Source organism: Melospiza georgiana, chromosome 5 (genome assembly GCF_028018845.1).
Source record: "Melospiza georgiana isolate bMelGeo1 chromosome 5, bMelGeo1.pri, whole genome shotgun sequence".
Lineage (NCBI taxonomy): Eukaryota > Metazoa > Chordata > Aves > Passeriformes > Passerellidae > Melospiza > Melospiza georgiana.
In genome coordinates, this window is record NC_080434.1 from 57,132,337 (window position 1) to 57,145,504 (window position 13,168).

General features: G+C 35.8%; 1 protein-coding gene across 6 annotated transcripts in view; it reads left to right on the top strand.

The window, feature by feature from the left end:
- Positions 1–13,168, top strand: part of JAKMIP1 (janus kinase and microtubule interacting protein 1) — a 226,327-nt gene that overhangs the window by 83,844 nt on the left and 129,315 nt on the right. For all 6 annotated transcript variants that reach the window (XM_058025246.1, XM_058025243.1, XM_058025249.1 and 3 more), the window contains 4 exons: positions 321–440; positions 2,181–2,327; positions 2,938–3,078; positions 6,226–6,285. In XM_058025246.1, coding sequence (XP_057881229.1) covers positions 321–440; positions 2,181–2,327; positions 2,938–3,078; positions 6,226–6,285 — 468 coding nt within the window. The remainder of the gene's footprint in view (positions 1–320; positions 441–2,180; positions 2,328–2,937; positions 3,079–6,225; positions 6,286–13,168) is intronic.

The following is a 13,168-nucleotide window of genomic DNA, read 5'->3' on the forward strand; positions in this document are numbered from 1 at the left end:
ATGTCCTTTACACTAGAACTGTTTTAGCTGAGAATAAGAAATCTGGTGAGAAGTAACCTGCTATATATGGAATATTATTTACCTAGATAGTTTGTTTAATTGTTAAACTTTACATGCATTTCACAAGATGCTGTTCATGAAGCATTTTCCCAGGATGATGTTATTTGGTATTTCAGTTAATTATAGTAAGTTTTCCAGACACTGATGTACAAGTCTGTTTTAAACTTACACAATACGGTTGCTAAGCTATGATAGTAAAGTATGGACAGTAAAATATTTTTTAAAGTAATTTTATAAATCTATATGTTTTTGATGTAAAGGAGCAGCACCTGGATGAACGAGATGTGCGGAGATTTCAGTTAAAAATTGCTGAACTGAATGCTGTAATAAGAAAGCTGGAAGACAGGAATACTCTCCTAGCAGATGAAAGAAATGAACTGGTAAATTAATTAGTAATAACACAGATGGTGACTGGGAGGGCATCTTTATGGCAAAAGATTTAATGCTGGAAAGTCAGTGTTATAAATAATTTACAAATTAGTGCTGGTTGGCCTCAGTCAATTATATCTAAATGTAACAGAGATTTCTATAGAAATTAATCTTGTGACCATAGAAGACATGGATGGAATCTTTCCTGTCCCACAAAAATAAAAATTTACAGATTTGTTTTGGGGTCATAGTAATCAAATTAACTGGTATGTTGCCTGTAGCACTGTGTAATGATGTTGTGTAAAACATGCATAATCCATGCACTTAAATTGCTGTATTCATCCTTTTGAAATTTGTCTCTGTGACATGCTTGTGCTAGCTAGGAGTTAAAAAAGCTTTCTTGTGGTAGTGATGAAAAATCTGCCATTTCTCAAGGGAAGTCTCTTAAGTATCCTAGAAGAGGGATAGTAACTTACACAGAAAAGGATATGACATGAATTTTAAGAATGAATTTTATCAGCCTTTATCAGTACTTGTGCTGGGGTTAATGGTTAAAACTCTCATTGACTGCAATGGAGGTGAGTTTCACTACGGGACTTTTTACACATGTGCCTTAATGCCCTAATTCTAGTGGCAGAAAAGATTTTTTATTCTAAAAAGATGGAACCTATATATCTGCTTCTAAAATTATGTTGAGGGCTGACATGGTGCCATGTGTCAGTCCTACAGATGAGTGAAACATTGATGGCTTTGTGACACATTGACATCGCCCTCCTTGTTAATCCTTTCTGTGGGCCTAAATAATTCAAAACATCCCTGAAGAATGCAGAAGTATTTCAATGTATCCTTCAGTGTCCCTCTAGATGCAGGGGATGTATGGCTCAGTCAAGTGCTCTTCTTGATTCTAGATTCAGTTGCACAAGAAAAGTATTTTGAAAGAGATGTAGAGCTGGTTTTATATTATGAGACAAGAGTACACATAAAATCAGTAGTATCAGCAAGGCCATGGGATTAAAAATTGTGAAAAATAGTTTTCTCAAGAATGAAACAGAAAACAAAATTTATCAGTGAATTTATCTCAGAAAAACAAATGTGATTTCTTTCTCCTTTCCAGATAAAACTTAGCAAATTGAAAAGTCTTTTAACTGAGAAAAATAGATTTTTTTTTTTCCCCAAACAAAATGACTCATGGAGTAAAAACAGTGAAATATTAAATACACACAAATGCAAGGAAGAGCAGTAATTTGCCTCATGTAATTGTCTAACATTATAAAACCGCAGGAGCAAAATTGAGCAGCTTGAAAATGTCAGCAGAATGCTGAGATTGAATCTGTGCCCTCTGGCTGACTTTCTCATGGCTCTAATTATGCATTAAGAGGAGGAAGAGTGTCCTCTTCTTAAGGGATGGCTGAATTGGTGAAAACAACTTGTCTAGAGATCTAGTTGGTCACAAGAAGTTTATATCTATTGAGATTAGTTTATAAAGAAATCACTATGGATCATCATAAGTGTTTGCCAAGAGAAAAATCCAGTGACCAGATTTAGTTTTTTTGGCAGACAATACAAAAATGCTGCATCTTACTTGCTTGGGCTGCTGTAGTTCTTAGTTCAGCAGTGGTGTATGACAGATGCCATTCAGCAGAAGAGCTGAACTTTCTGAATTAAGAAAAGCAAGTGGAAACACACCTGTTTTTTCTTTCCCTCCAAGGTAAACTAAAGCCCAGCTAACTTTGTTCCTTTGCCATTTGCAGCTGAAACGTTCTCGGGAGACAGAAAGTCAGCTGAAGCCTTTGGTAGAAAAAAATAAGAGGATGAGCAAAAAAAATGATGATATGTTACAATGTATCCAGAGAATGGAAGAGAAAATAAAGAATTTATCGAGGGAAAATGTAGAGCTGGTAAGTAACCACCTCTGGTAAGTAATCATCTCCAGCGCTGTGTTATGAGAGCACATTGCACACAGTAACTTTGAGCTGGAAGTGCTTGAGAGGCTTTTATTCTAACAAACACATCAGTCTCCACAGTGGGATGGGGCAACTGTCAAATGCAGACAATACAGCTGAAAACTCATATTCTAAATTCAGAGTGGCATGTGCTTTGTGTTGTATCAATTCACACTGATTAAGGGAATGGAGCCCAGATAGATAAAATGTTTTTGCCGGCTGTAAAAAGCTGTGACTAAAAATCAGCTTTAATAAATACTGCTTTTATGGTTAGAAGTCAGAACTGAATTTGAGTGCATGCACTATGCTAGATCACTGAGTTCACTTTTCTGCTAATTTTTTTTCCCAGACTGTTCTTTGATTCTGTTCTAAAATATCTTATGTGCGAGATTAACACAGAGGCATATAGAATGTGAGGGTTTTTTTGTTGAAAGAGGCCTTGTGTTGTAGTGGAGTATGCACTGATGGGTTCAAAGAATTCTTGCTTGCTACATGGCACATGAGAGTTTTTCTCCTGTTGCAGCAAGGCAGTTTAAAACATTCTTTATGTTTTTTATTTTTGTAGAAAGAAAAGTTATCTGCACAACCAGCACTGAAGAGGCACACATCTCTGAATGATCTCAGCAGCACACGAGACGAACAAGAAATTGAATTCCTTAGACTGCAAGTCAAAGAACAACAGCATGTTATTGATGATCTCACAGTGGTAATGTTTATGACTGGTATACACATGTGCATGCACACACACCTATAGGCAAGCTAAAGATTTGAGAGGAATGTTTTAACTGCAGTTGTAGTAGTGATATAGAAATACTTCTTTGGTGTCAAAGGGTTGTTGTTTTTCTCAGGTAGTGAATGAATTTTTTGGAATGTGTATGAATCTTTGTATTAAAAATATTTACCTATTATGAGCTGCTTGTGAAAAAAAAGTGCATGATCAGCCTTACTTACAGAACTGGCTGTCAACAAATAAGGAACTTGAGTAAAGGAGACTTTCCAAAACTTAATGACTAAAATGTGTTGGGTGCAAACCCAAGCACTCCCCTGATCTAGAAGTTCTCCTAAAAGTGGGAAACATGGTGTCAATAATTTCACCTGGCTAAGCATCTCCAGCTGAGCTGGCCATACAAGCTGTATTTAAAAAGATGGGGAGAACACTGTGTGGTTCCTCAAACCAATGGTAGCAGCATGGCTTAGGATTAGAATTGCCCAGCTGCTGCCCTCTGACTTGGAAGGCTTCTGAAGGTGATGCTCATGGATGTTTGCAGTGTTTGATGTTCACAGGAACTCTGCAAGTTGTGTTTGATGAGGAATATTTCAAGTTGTGTTAAAGGTGTCTAGTGCTATTTAGTGCAATTTGTGATAAACCTTTCTGGTGCTGGCAGAAATTTGCACATAATCTCTGAGAGACCCTTGCCATTCTGGAGCAGCATCTGGAACTCAGGCAAACTCAGACATCTCAAATGGCACTACTGACTGCTAAAAGATGATAAAAAGAATTTAAGAGCCTTCTGTCTAAATAGAAAATAAAATAATTGTATACATCATTGAAAATAAAAATAGAAGCTCCAAAAAGGAGAAAGAAGAAGGTGTGTTATTACTGTATGTGGAACACTGTCTCAGTTCCTGGCAGTTCCTCTGAGATTTTGGCCCAGGATTTTTCTCTGAAATCAGTGCCAAGGTTGGATGTCTGTGTGCATTCCCCAGTGTCCCAGTGTTCCAAGCAGTAGGATGTTTCTCAGATGCTATGATGTAGGGTCTGGTCCACAGAGTGATGCTGCTTTAACTTCCAAGTAAAACTGCATAGGAAGGGATGGTGATATGACATTAGATGTGGAGTATATGGCAGATAAAACCTCACTTATATTTCAGTGCAAAGTGGGTATGAGAGGGCTCTCTTTTTACTGTCTCAGCTAGTGATGTGAGGAAATATATTGTATCCTGACTTTGGTCAAATAATATTAACTTGTGTTTAGTGTAAAAGCAAAATAAATAAATATTTTAAAATATTGTTTCATTTTTGCTTTGTTTCCTACTTACAGATACTATTCCACTTGCAGAAATTACTTAAATTTTTAACTAGGAATCTTCTTTGGTTCCAGTACAAAGTAACTGAGCCTTTGCCTTCGATGTGAATGCAGTGGAATTCTGCACATTGTTGCTTTTGAGCTCTCTTTTCTGGCCCAACCCACACCTCTATAGACTACAGATGTATCATAGTTACCAAGAACGACCCAAATGTCCCATATCTGATTAATATAAAAATAATCAGCTTAACTCCAGCTGAGAGCAATATGATACATGAAAATAAGAGCAGTAAGTCTTAGGCAGTAGGGTTGTGTGAACTGATTAACAGTGTCATATGTAGGGTATCTTTGATGCTGTTAAAGCCTTGTCAACATGACTTCTCTCACAGCAGGGTGTTCTGGTCAGTTCTTAAAAGCAAAGCTGTCAAGGTAAACTCAGATGACTGCAAAAGATGCTAGTGGATTCAATTGGCATTATTATTGTTCTTGTAGCTTGATTTATGTTGAAGAAGTAAATTAAGCAGTCTTCTTACAAACAAGACTAGAAACAGGAGGACTGAGATTTTGGAAATGTTTGTTCATTGTGCACTGCATTTGTTTGGACACCTGCTTGGGAGACAGAATACCCCACTTAAAGCAGGAAAGGTGTCTTAAATGGACATCTGAGAAGACAGCACTCTTCTTTAAAAGTACTAAATTCAGCTGTCCAGTTTTTTAAGCTTAAAATGTTGTATTATTCTGCAGCTTGAAATACCTGCAGCATTCTATCTTGGCAGTCATTACTTTTCTTTATTTTTCAAACCGCATGTATTCGAGGTGCTGTGTAAATTGTTGTACTTCTCTCAGCTATTTTACATTTTCCAACACTTATTTCCTGGAACAATGTGCTGATAAATAATTTTGTTGTGATTTCTACTGTGAGCTTCCTATTTTTCCAGTTTCTCAACTGAATGCAAAGCAAATAACTGAATAGAATAATACCATGCAGTGAGCAATAACTGCTAAAGAAGCACTTGGAACTGCAGTCTGTCTTTTAAAAATAGAGGTGCTGCAAACAAAGATGCAGAGCTAAGGAAAGAATCAGAAAAAAGCAAGAAGACAGAGCACCTGCCTCCTGTGTTGTTGGGTTTTTTGGCTTGCTCCTTCACATTTTTTACCTTCTCTTCCTCTTCTTCTCCTTTGGAATTTGAGGCAGTATTCTTGGACTTAGACAAACAGAAATCTTGCATTTGCAGTCATGGCCTCCTCATGTCATGGTATAGTTTATTGTGATCTTGCACCAAAACTGGAGTAGACCAAAGACAGCGACTAAACTGACAGAGACTGAGAGTGCCTTTGGATTTGAGACTTTTGCCTTACAAGGATAAGTCAGATGTAACACTGTATCTGCATATGCACGCATGTATATCAGAGTGTGTCTGATAACATAACAACTTTTAATTACTAAGACTGGACTAATTTTTGGCTACCGACCTGCTGCTTCAGGATGGTTGAACACTGGAGTGACACTCTGAATTCTGTTTCCATAGTGAGCTTCTTGGTAAAAGAGTCAAAAGAACTGTCAGAAATCTATGCTCAGTATTTAACAAAGCCTTTTCTTGCCAACTTCCCATCAGATGTGTGAAGTACGTGGCTGAAGGTTTGTTTGCTAAAGGCACAAAGCTGCAGCGCAGTGTGGTGTAACATGGTGTTAATCAAAAGGATAAAGACATTGTGTTGGCTTTACCAGAGGCTTAAAGAAAATGTTAATGGTATTTCTCTGTGTTAGACATACCTAAGTATAGTTTTAAAACAAACCCATACCAAAATGTTCTCTTTCCTTCTAGGAAAGAGAACGGTTATTGCGCTCTAAAAAACAGAGGAGGAAAAGTCTGAAGCCTCCAAAGGTGAGCAAACCTTCGGTTTTTCATACATTTCTGTTGCTGTGAACAACATCTCTTTCTGCCTGAATTGAATACTTTTAATAAATACTGAATTTAAATACTGCCCGAATTTGAAGCTCTGCTTAATGAGAAAAATCCAATCATTGTTTTGCTTACACTTACTGGTAAGTGCTTCATTTTTTAGGGTAATTCAAGAATTTTGTACTTCACACAAGTAATGTTATTTTTGCGGTTTGTTTTAAATAAACAGTAAAATTACACTTTTAGCCACTGTAGCCTAAATATTCAAGTGGCTCGAGGCATAACGATTTAATGGCTTGAAGCAACTACTCTTTCAATGGACAGATATTCAGCCTGCTTTAAAGAACATACCCCCTTTAAACTACTTGTACCAACATTGAGCTGAATCACAATTAAAGAATAACTCCTGCTGGGAATGTTACTGAAATAATATTTCTGTATGTGATACGTAAGTAGCAAGACAATTCCAACTGTTATGCGTTAATAACTAATATAGGGTTCAAGACAAAAATTCAGATCATAAAAAGAGAGAAGTTTTGCTTCAGAAAGTACCCTTAAAGTTTCTTGTAATGCACTAAAAGTAATTTGCTGAATAATGTTTTTTGTGAAGTTGAACATTAGCAGCCTGGAGCATGTGTGTGGGAGGTGGAAAATGGAGTAAGAGGGAAAAAATGGAAATGAAGAGTGGAGTTATCATTATCATCTATATAGTAGCTTAAGATATATTCTGTCTTAAATGGGTGCCTTGTGTCAGTGTGTTCTGCACAGTCTATTCCTGGTAACCTCCAGGTGGTGCTTTTATATTGCTCTGCACTCTAATGCCTATATTCTGAAAAATTTATCCTTTGGGACTCTCTATTTCACTGGTAGTTTCTTCAAATTCTATTTCTAATAATGATGTGTCTTTTACATAGGAAAAAAGAAAAAAATACAGAAGTAACCATAGATCCTGCCAAATATATTTGCAGCAACTGTAAACTATTCTTTCTTGCTGTAGTGTAACTGGAAATTTGTGTTTTGAGAGGAGTTTTTAAAAACAAATGCAAAAGTAAATATATATAGATGTATTTAACTTATACTGTATTTTTTATAGTTTTCTCTAATTATTGGCCTTTATCTGATTGTAAGTCAAATGTGTAAGATCATTTGCTAAATTGTAAATTCCTCATGAAACAAAGCTAGTTAAGTCAATTTTTAGATGTCAGTAACTGGTGATGAGAATTTCTGTAGGCTGAGAACTTCAATAAATATGTATTTATGTCTTGAAAGTGCTCTGTGTTAGTAGAACTTCAGCTGACACAGGTGCCACCTGATGTGTCTTGAGCAACCTGATACTTTTGTGGTCTCTTCTTCTTTTCCTTATCAACCAAACTGAGGATTGGAGACAATGGGCATTAACCATTAAAATTTTGTGTCAATGCTATTTTCTGTTTGCTGAGTGCTATAATATGGGGAATTCTACTGAGTGAAAAAAGAGAAGGTTATGAGAGAAGAGCAAATGGGATTTTATGTACTGTAGTAGTTACACCATATATACACACTAGTTAATATAGTTAATTTATAATTGTATTTAAACTTTCTAAATTAGCTGATTCCTTAAGGAATGAAAGAAGTAATCAGTAATACTACTGTGCCATTACCTGGCAATGGATAAACTTGTAGAATATTTACATTTATATGCAGCATTGACTCACAGTTTAGCTGCAGTTGGTGTTAACTTCTAAAAACCCAATCCTGGCTGATTTCCTTCCAGGCCACCTGTGTGGTCCTGTGAGGATCAAAATGCTAAAAGGAGCTGTGTTTCCCACAGTTAATTTAAACATTCTAAGTGGAATGAGTTGCTCACTCAGATGAGTTCGGATTTTGCCATTTCATCACCTCTGTTTTTACAGCCTATGTCAGGAATCCAGAAGAAAATAGTGGAATTTATTTATCCAACAGTTGCAAATGTTGGTTAGATGTCAGTAATGGACATGAGATATAGACATCTGTATGGTAACATAAAGTGGTTGGAAGTAGATATCTAAATAGGACATAGGAGTTTTAGCCTAAAATTGCCTGATTCTCTCCACAGACTATAAAGGCAGTTTAAGATGAGTTGTTTTATATGTAGACATGCACAACTTAAGTGTATTTCTGACTATTATCTGTGCAAGATTTTATATCTCAAACAGACCATATACCCTGTATAGCATAGTACTGAAATTATGTGTTAACCTCTGTCCTAACCAAACACGTGGAAAAAGAAACTGCTGATCTAAGTCTTTGGCTTTGCTTTTCTAAGGTTTGCTAAATGTAAAATTAGGGTTAACACAGTGAATTAACAAGTTTGGCTGGTAGGTTGTATCTATTTCCAAATGTGTCCCATTCCTTGTGACAAAGTGAAGGAGGAAATAACTAATGAGAAAGAGGTTTCATGAAAATAGTCAGATGAATCATTCTATACTTTCCAGAATGAGCTTTTTTTTTTTTGTTCTAATAACCAGGAATGAGATGCACAGGGAGATTTACACTCATCAGTTGCAGATTTTCCTAAAAGGGTGATTTTAGACTCCAGCTTCCTTCATTCCTGAGATGGTCTGAGTGCAGAGTCTGTGGTGGTTTTCTAATGGGTCTGTGGTTGTTTTCTAAAGAGTATTTTCTGACAGTTCTTGTGTTATCTGGAACAGAATCCATGGAATGCCTTTCTCCATCTTTGAGACATATTGTGTGAATGATTTGCCAGTAGCCTTTACAGCCCTGAACATCAGTTCAGCTGAGAAGCTTCTGACAGCTCTGTGTTTTTGTAATTAGCTATGAGTGTTATTTCTGGAGCTCTGTAGGTGCACTAGGTTACTGTTGCTACTGGAGCTTTCACTGAACACTCTTTTAATTCCCAAGGAGTTCATGGAACAATGCTGACAACTGGTTCAGGCTCCCCAAGGAAAGGAGCAGCAAAGTGGGATGGGCTTTATAACCTCTGTGCTTGCAGGGTCTTCAGAGAAGTGATTAGTGACTCTGTATATTCAGACACCTGATTTTTTCCAAGGTGGTTTAATTTTTTTTTTTCAATTTTTGTTGTGAAATAACTAAGACACTTCAGAAGCAATATTTTTTATATTTTGTTTATTTTTGACATGTGGAATGGAGGTACATTCATTCCATGATGGGTGTAGTCATGCATTTGAAAGTAAGACATATTTACCCAGTTTATTTGGTTACTGCAGGACTCTATGGATTGTGCCTTTTTTAAACTTCAATAAATGAACTGTATTTGCAGTGGTGGAAAGCCTGCACACTGGTGTGATGGAGTTCATATTTCTTGTTTTATATTTTTCTTTTTTTCTCTGCCTCTGTGCCTTGGTGTGCCTTTATTTTTCTGGCTGCCAAGAAATGACATATAAGCATGAAGGTAAGAAGTTACTGATGAGCACATCTGTTTGCATTACAAGGAAATATATCTTGGATCTTTTTCATCATGTTTGATAATATCCCTTAAAATGAGATATTTAAATGTAAAATGAAACTACTTTACCAACAGAGAAATCAGATTATATTGAAATTTGCATATAATGTAGTTTGTGTCACTATTGATTTATAGTAGTCTAAACTTTTATGTTTACTGAGCACCATAATTCAGTAGAAGTATTAATACTTGAGTTATAAAGACCTAATGCATAATTTTACTTTAAATTTATATGAAAACATAGCTATAAATCCACATGAAAAATACTTGCTATTAAATGCATGGCATTTATTAGTAGTCAGTGGAAATTAGATTTTAAATCAGAATTTTTCTGCAATTTACATTACTGTTTTCTCAGTTAAAAAGTTGTGGTTTAGAAATAAGAAATGTGCAAACAAATATAAAACAATCTCTAAGTTGTTAATTCAGAATGTTTCCATTTTCAAGAAAAGTTTAAATGAAACTTGAATAACTTGGTTTATATATTTAAAAAAGTCCAGTGATATTGTGCATTTCTGTATACTTTTCAGAAACAATTGTGGTTCATCTTTTGAGGCATGCGTGGAGTCTCCCTTGGAGTTGATATATTTATTGATGCTTTATTTATTATTTATTAACTACAACTTTATGACTCACATGTCTTTTATTCAAGTATTTTTTTCTCTCTATACATTTGTTCCCTTGTGAATTTATTTGTTTTGGTTTTGCTGTGAATCAGTTCTCGTAGTTGGTTGATTCAGATGCTAGATGATCAACAGTCAAACTGGCTATTTTGTAATTATGTCATGAAGCAACTCATGCATGTGCAGTAATTCAATATATACATGCATATGCAGTCATTCATACATATACAGTAATTCAATACCTTATCTCTATTGCTATGGAATGGATCTGCTCCACAAAATTATAAATATTCAACTTTTCTAAAAATGAAGGAGTCTTAAAAATAAATCGTTCACTTTTTAACTTCAAATATTACAGGTAGTCTTTATAGCATTTAAAAGTTTTTGACTTTTAACTCTCCTTTAAGTGTTGGGGTTTTTTAGTGCGATGGGAAGTACTAAGGGGTTTTTTCAGAATTCCCTCATATCTAATAATCAAGTGGTTTATTTATTGATACATATATATTTTTCCCTTACATTTGCTACAAGTGAAATGTTCAAATTATTTTTCACAATAATGAAATTGCTTTAAATATTTTCTCCAGCCTATATACCTTTATTTATTATTTAAAATCAAAAGCACTGTTGTTTTGCTAATTTATTTTCATTTCTTGAAATGGCATGGGTGGGTGTGTGCATGCGGGGTTAAAGGAAGACATGTATTTGACCTGAGTTATCTAAAAGTGACTGTGCAGCAGAGATGTAGCAAAAAAATCCCATAGGTAGGTAGGTTTTATTGTCACTTTAGTTCAGCTGCTGCTGACCCATACGGTAATGTGATCTCCATGTGCCATGTGATAATAAATTGGAGATTTGTTCTCCATCTTTTAGAAGTCCCTTCTGCTATCCTTTGCAAAGACTTGGCACTTTGTTTACCTGCCACCATCTTCTTTAGTTCCATAGAATGTACCTTCTTGTTTATGAAGCTGTGTCTGCATATCAGTTTGGAGTCAGGAAAGTGAGTTGAGCTGGCTACTCAGATTGTAAATTTGTCTTCCTTACAACTTGAAGTAGCACCATTTCTTTAACTCTGTTTTCAACTGCCAATATTTATTTGTACTATTGCTGTTACATGGTTGTAAGCTGCAACCAGTATTCTGTGGGGGAGGAAAGCCATGGGATGGATGGGCCCTCTCCCAAGGACTAGTGACCTCCTGTGTTTTGTGGTAGACCTTTGAATTCAGAAGAGAAGTCTGAAATGGTTTTAATTCAAATGTGAGTAAATACATTAGCTTTCTGGATAAGTCTTTGTATTTTTAGACTAGAGCTTAAACCTATTCCTTGTGCCCTTTGTTTTGTTAAGTAAGGCAGAAAGGTCAACTGGTGAATGCTGCAGGAAAGGATTGGATTATCTCAGGGAACTGTTTGTCTTAAGCACCTTGGACATGGCTCTGCCTGATGGAAGATCACAGTGCTTCCTGCACAAGTGAGGATTGAGTAATGTCCTTCCAGCACTGTGGCATTGTAACTGTGATCCCATGAATTCACAAAGTAGTGGTCTAGTAGCTTGCAAAAGGAAATTTGTTTCTCAAGGTTGTTTGGAAGCTCTTTGCCTTTTATGCATTTATCTGCATGCATATGGATACACACAGTCTGTTTAGAAAAGATATGGCTTTTTGGGTTTCTGAGTGAAAATTTTTAAGTACTGTTTGAAGGGGTCTCCTTAAGTGAGGCAGTTGAGTGTTTCAGGACATGACCTTGGAGCTGTATTTGGCAATTTGAGTGGAATTAGCTGTACTGTGAAACTATTATGGACTTGTTCAGCTTATGAGTGATGAGGTTGTGACCTGGTGGACTGTGGTGACCAGACAATGGGGCACATGGTGTCATTCATCCAGGCAAAAAGTCACACCTGCAGGCTTGATTTTTTTGGTACCCCTTAAATCAAAACAGAGTATTTTGACTGCTGATGAGAGCTGTGCTAAACCAAAAGAATACAGTGAGCATTAGGGCTTTGTGAGAAAGAGAAGACTTATGTAAATATACTTGAAAAAAATCTCTAAGGTTAGGTAAGTCTGGAAAACTGCAAGGAAAGATAAATATTTGGAAATCATCCTGAGAGAGGGCATTATACTTAAAACTTTTCAGTACCTGGAATTAAATTGATTGATTCCAATTCTCAAGGATTCATGATGTTTGGAATTAATAACAACTGATAACTTTTTAAATCCTTATGGCTATTTTAATGAACAAGCTCTTATCTTCTCATAGACAACCTCTGACATGTATTTGAAAAGGATCCAAACAGCAAACTGTGACATCAGGATCTGTGCTTCAGTATCAAGCAATGGCAAAGCATGCAGAGATGTTTCTTCATCTTCTTACAGCCACCTCCCTCCACTACCCTCTCTGTCTAGGCTGCTTCATAACCTGAATCCATTTTTCAGCAACACTCTTAAAAAAATATTTTCAGTCTTCTTGCTTCTCTGAAATTGTGTTGGACTTATGTGGTGTAAAAAGCTTGCTTTCTATTGATAAATAACAGTTAAAAACCTTTTTTTCTAGTTAAATTTATATATAAAAAAATTTAACAGTTGAGTTTAACATCTGCTTTCTGTAACTATGTTTATAAGAAAAAAAAATTCACATTTTTCACAAATGATATTGTACTCATTTTCACTAGCTACTCATTTTCTCTAAGCATGCATTTAATTGATAATGTTGTGTGAAATTTTTAACATCTGCAGTGCAATGCTGCTTTTCCCTAGACATGTCTTTTTGGTTAGATATAATATTGGAGCAAACTTTTTGAAAATAA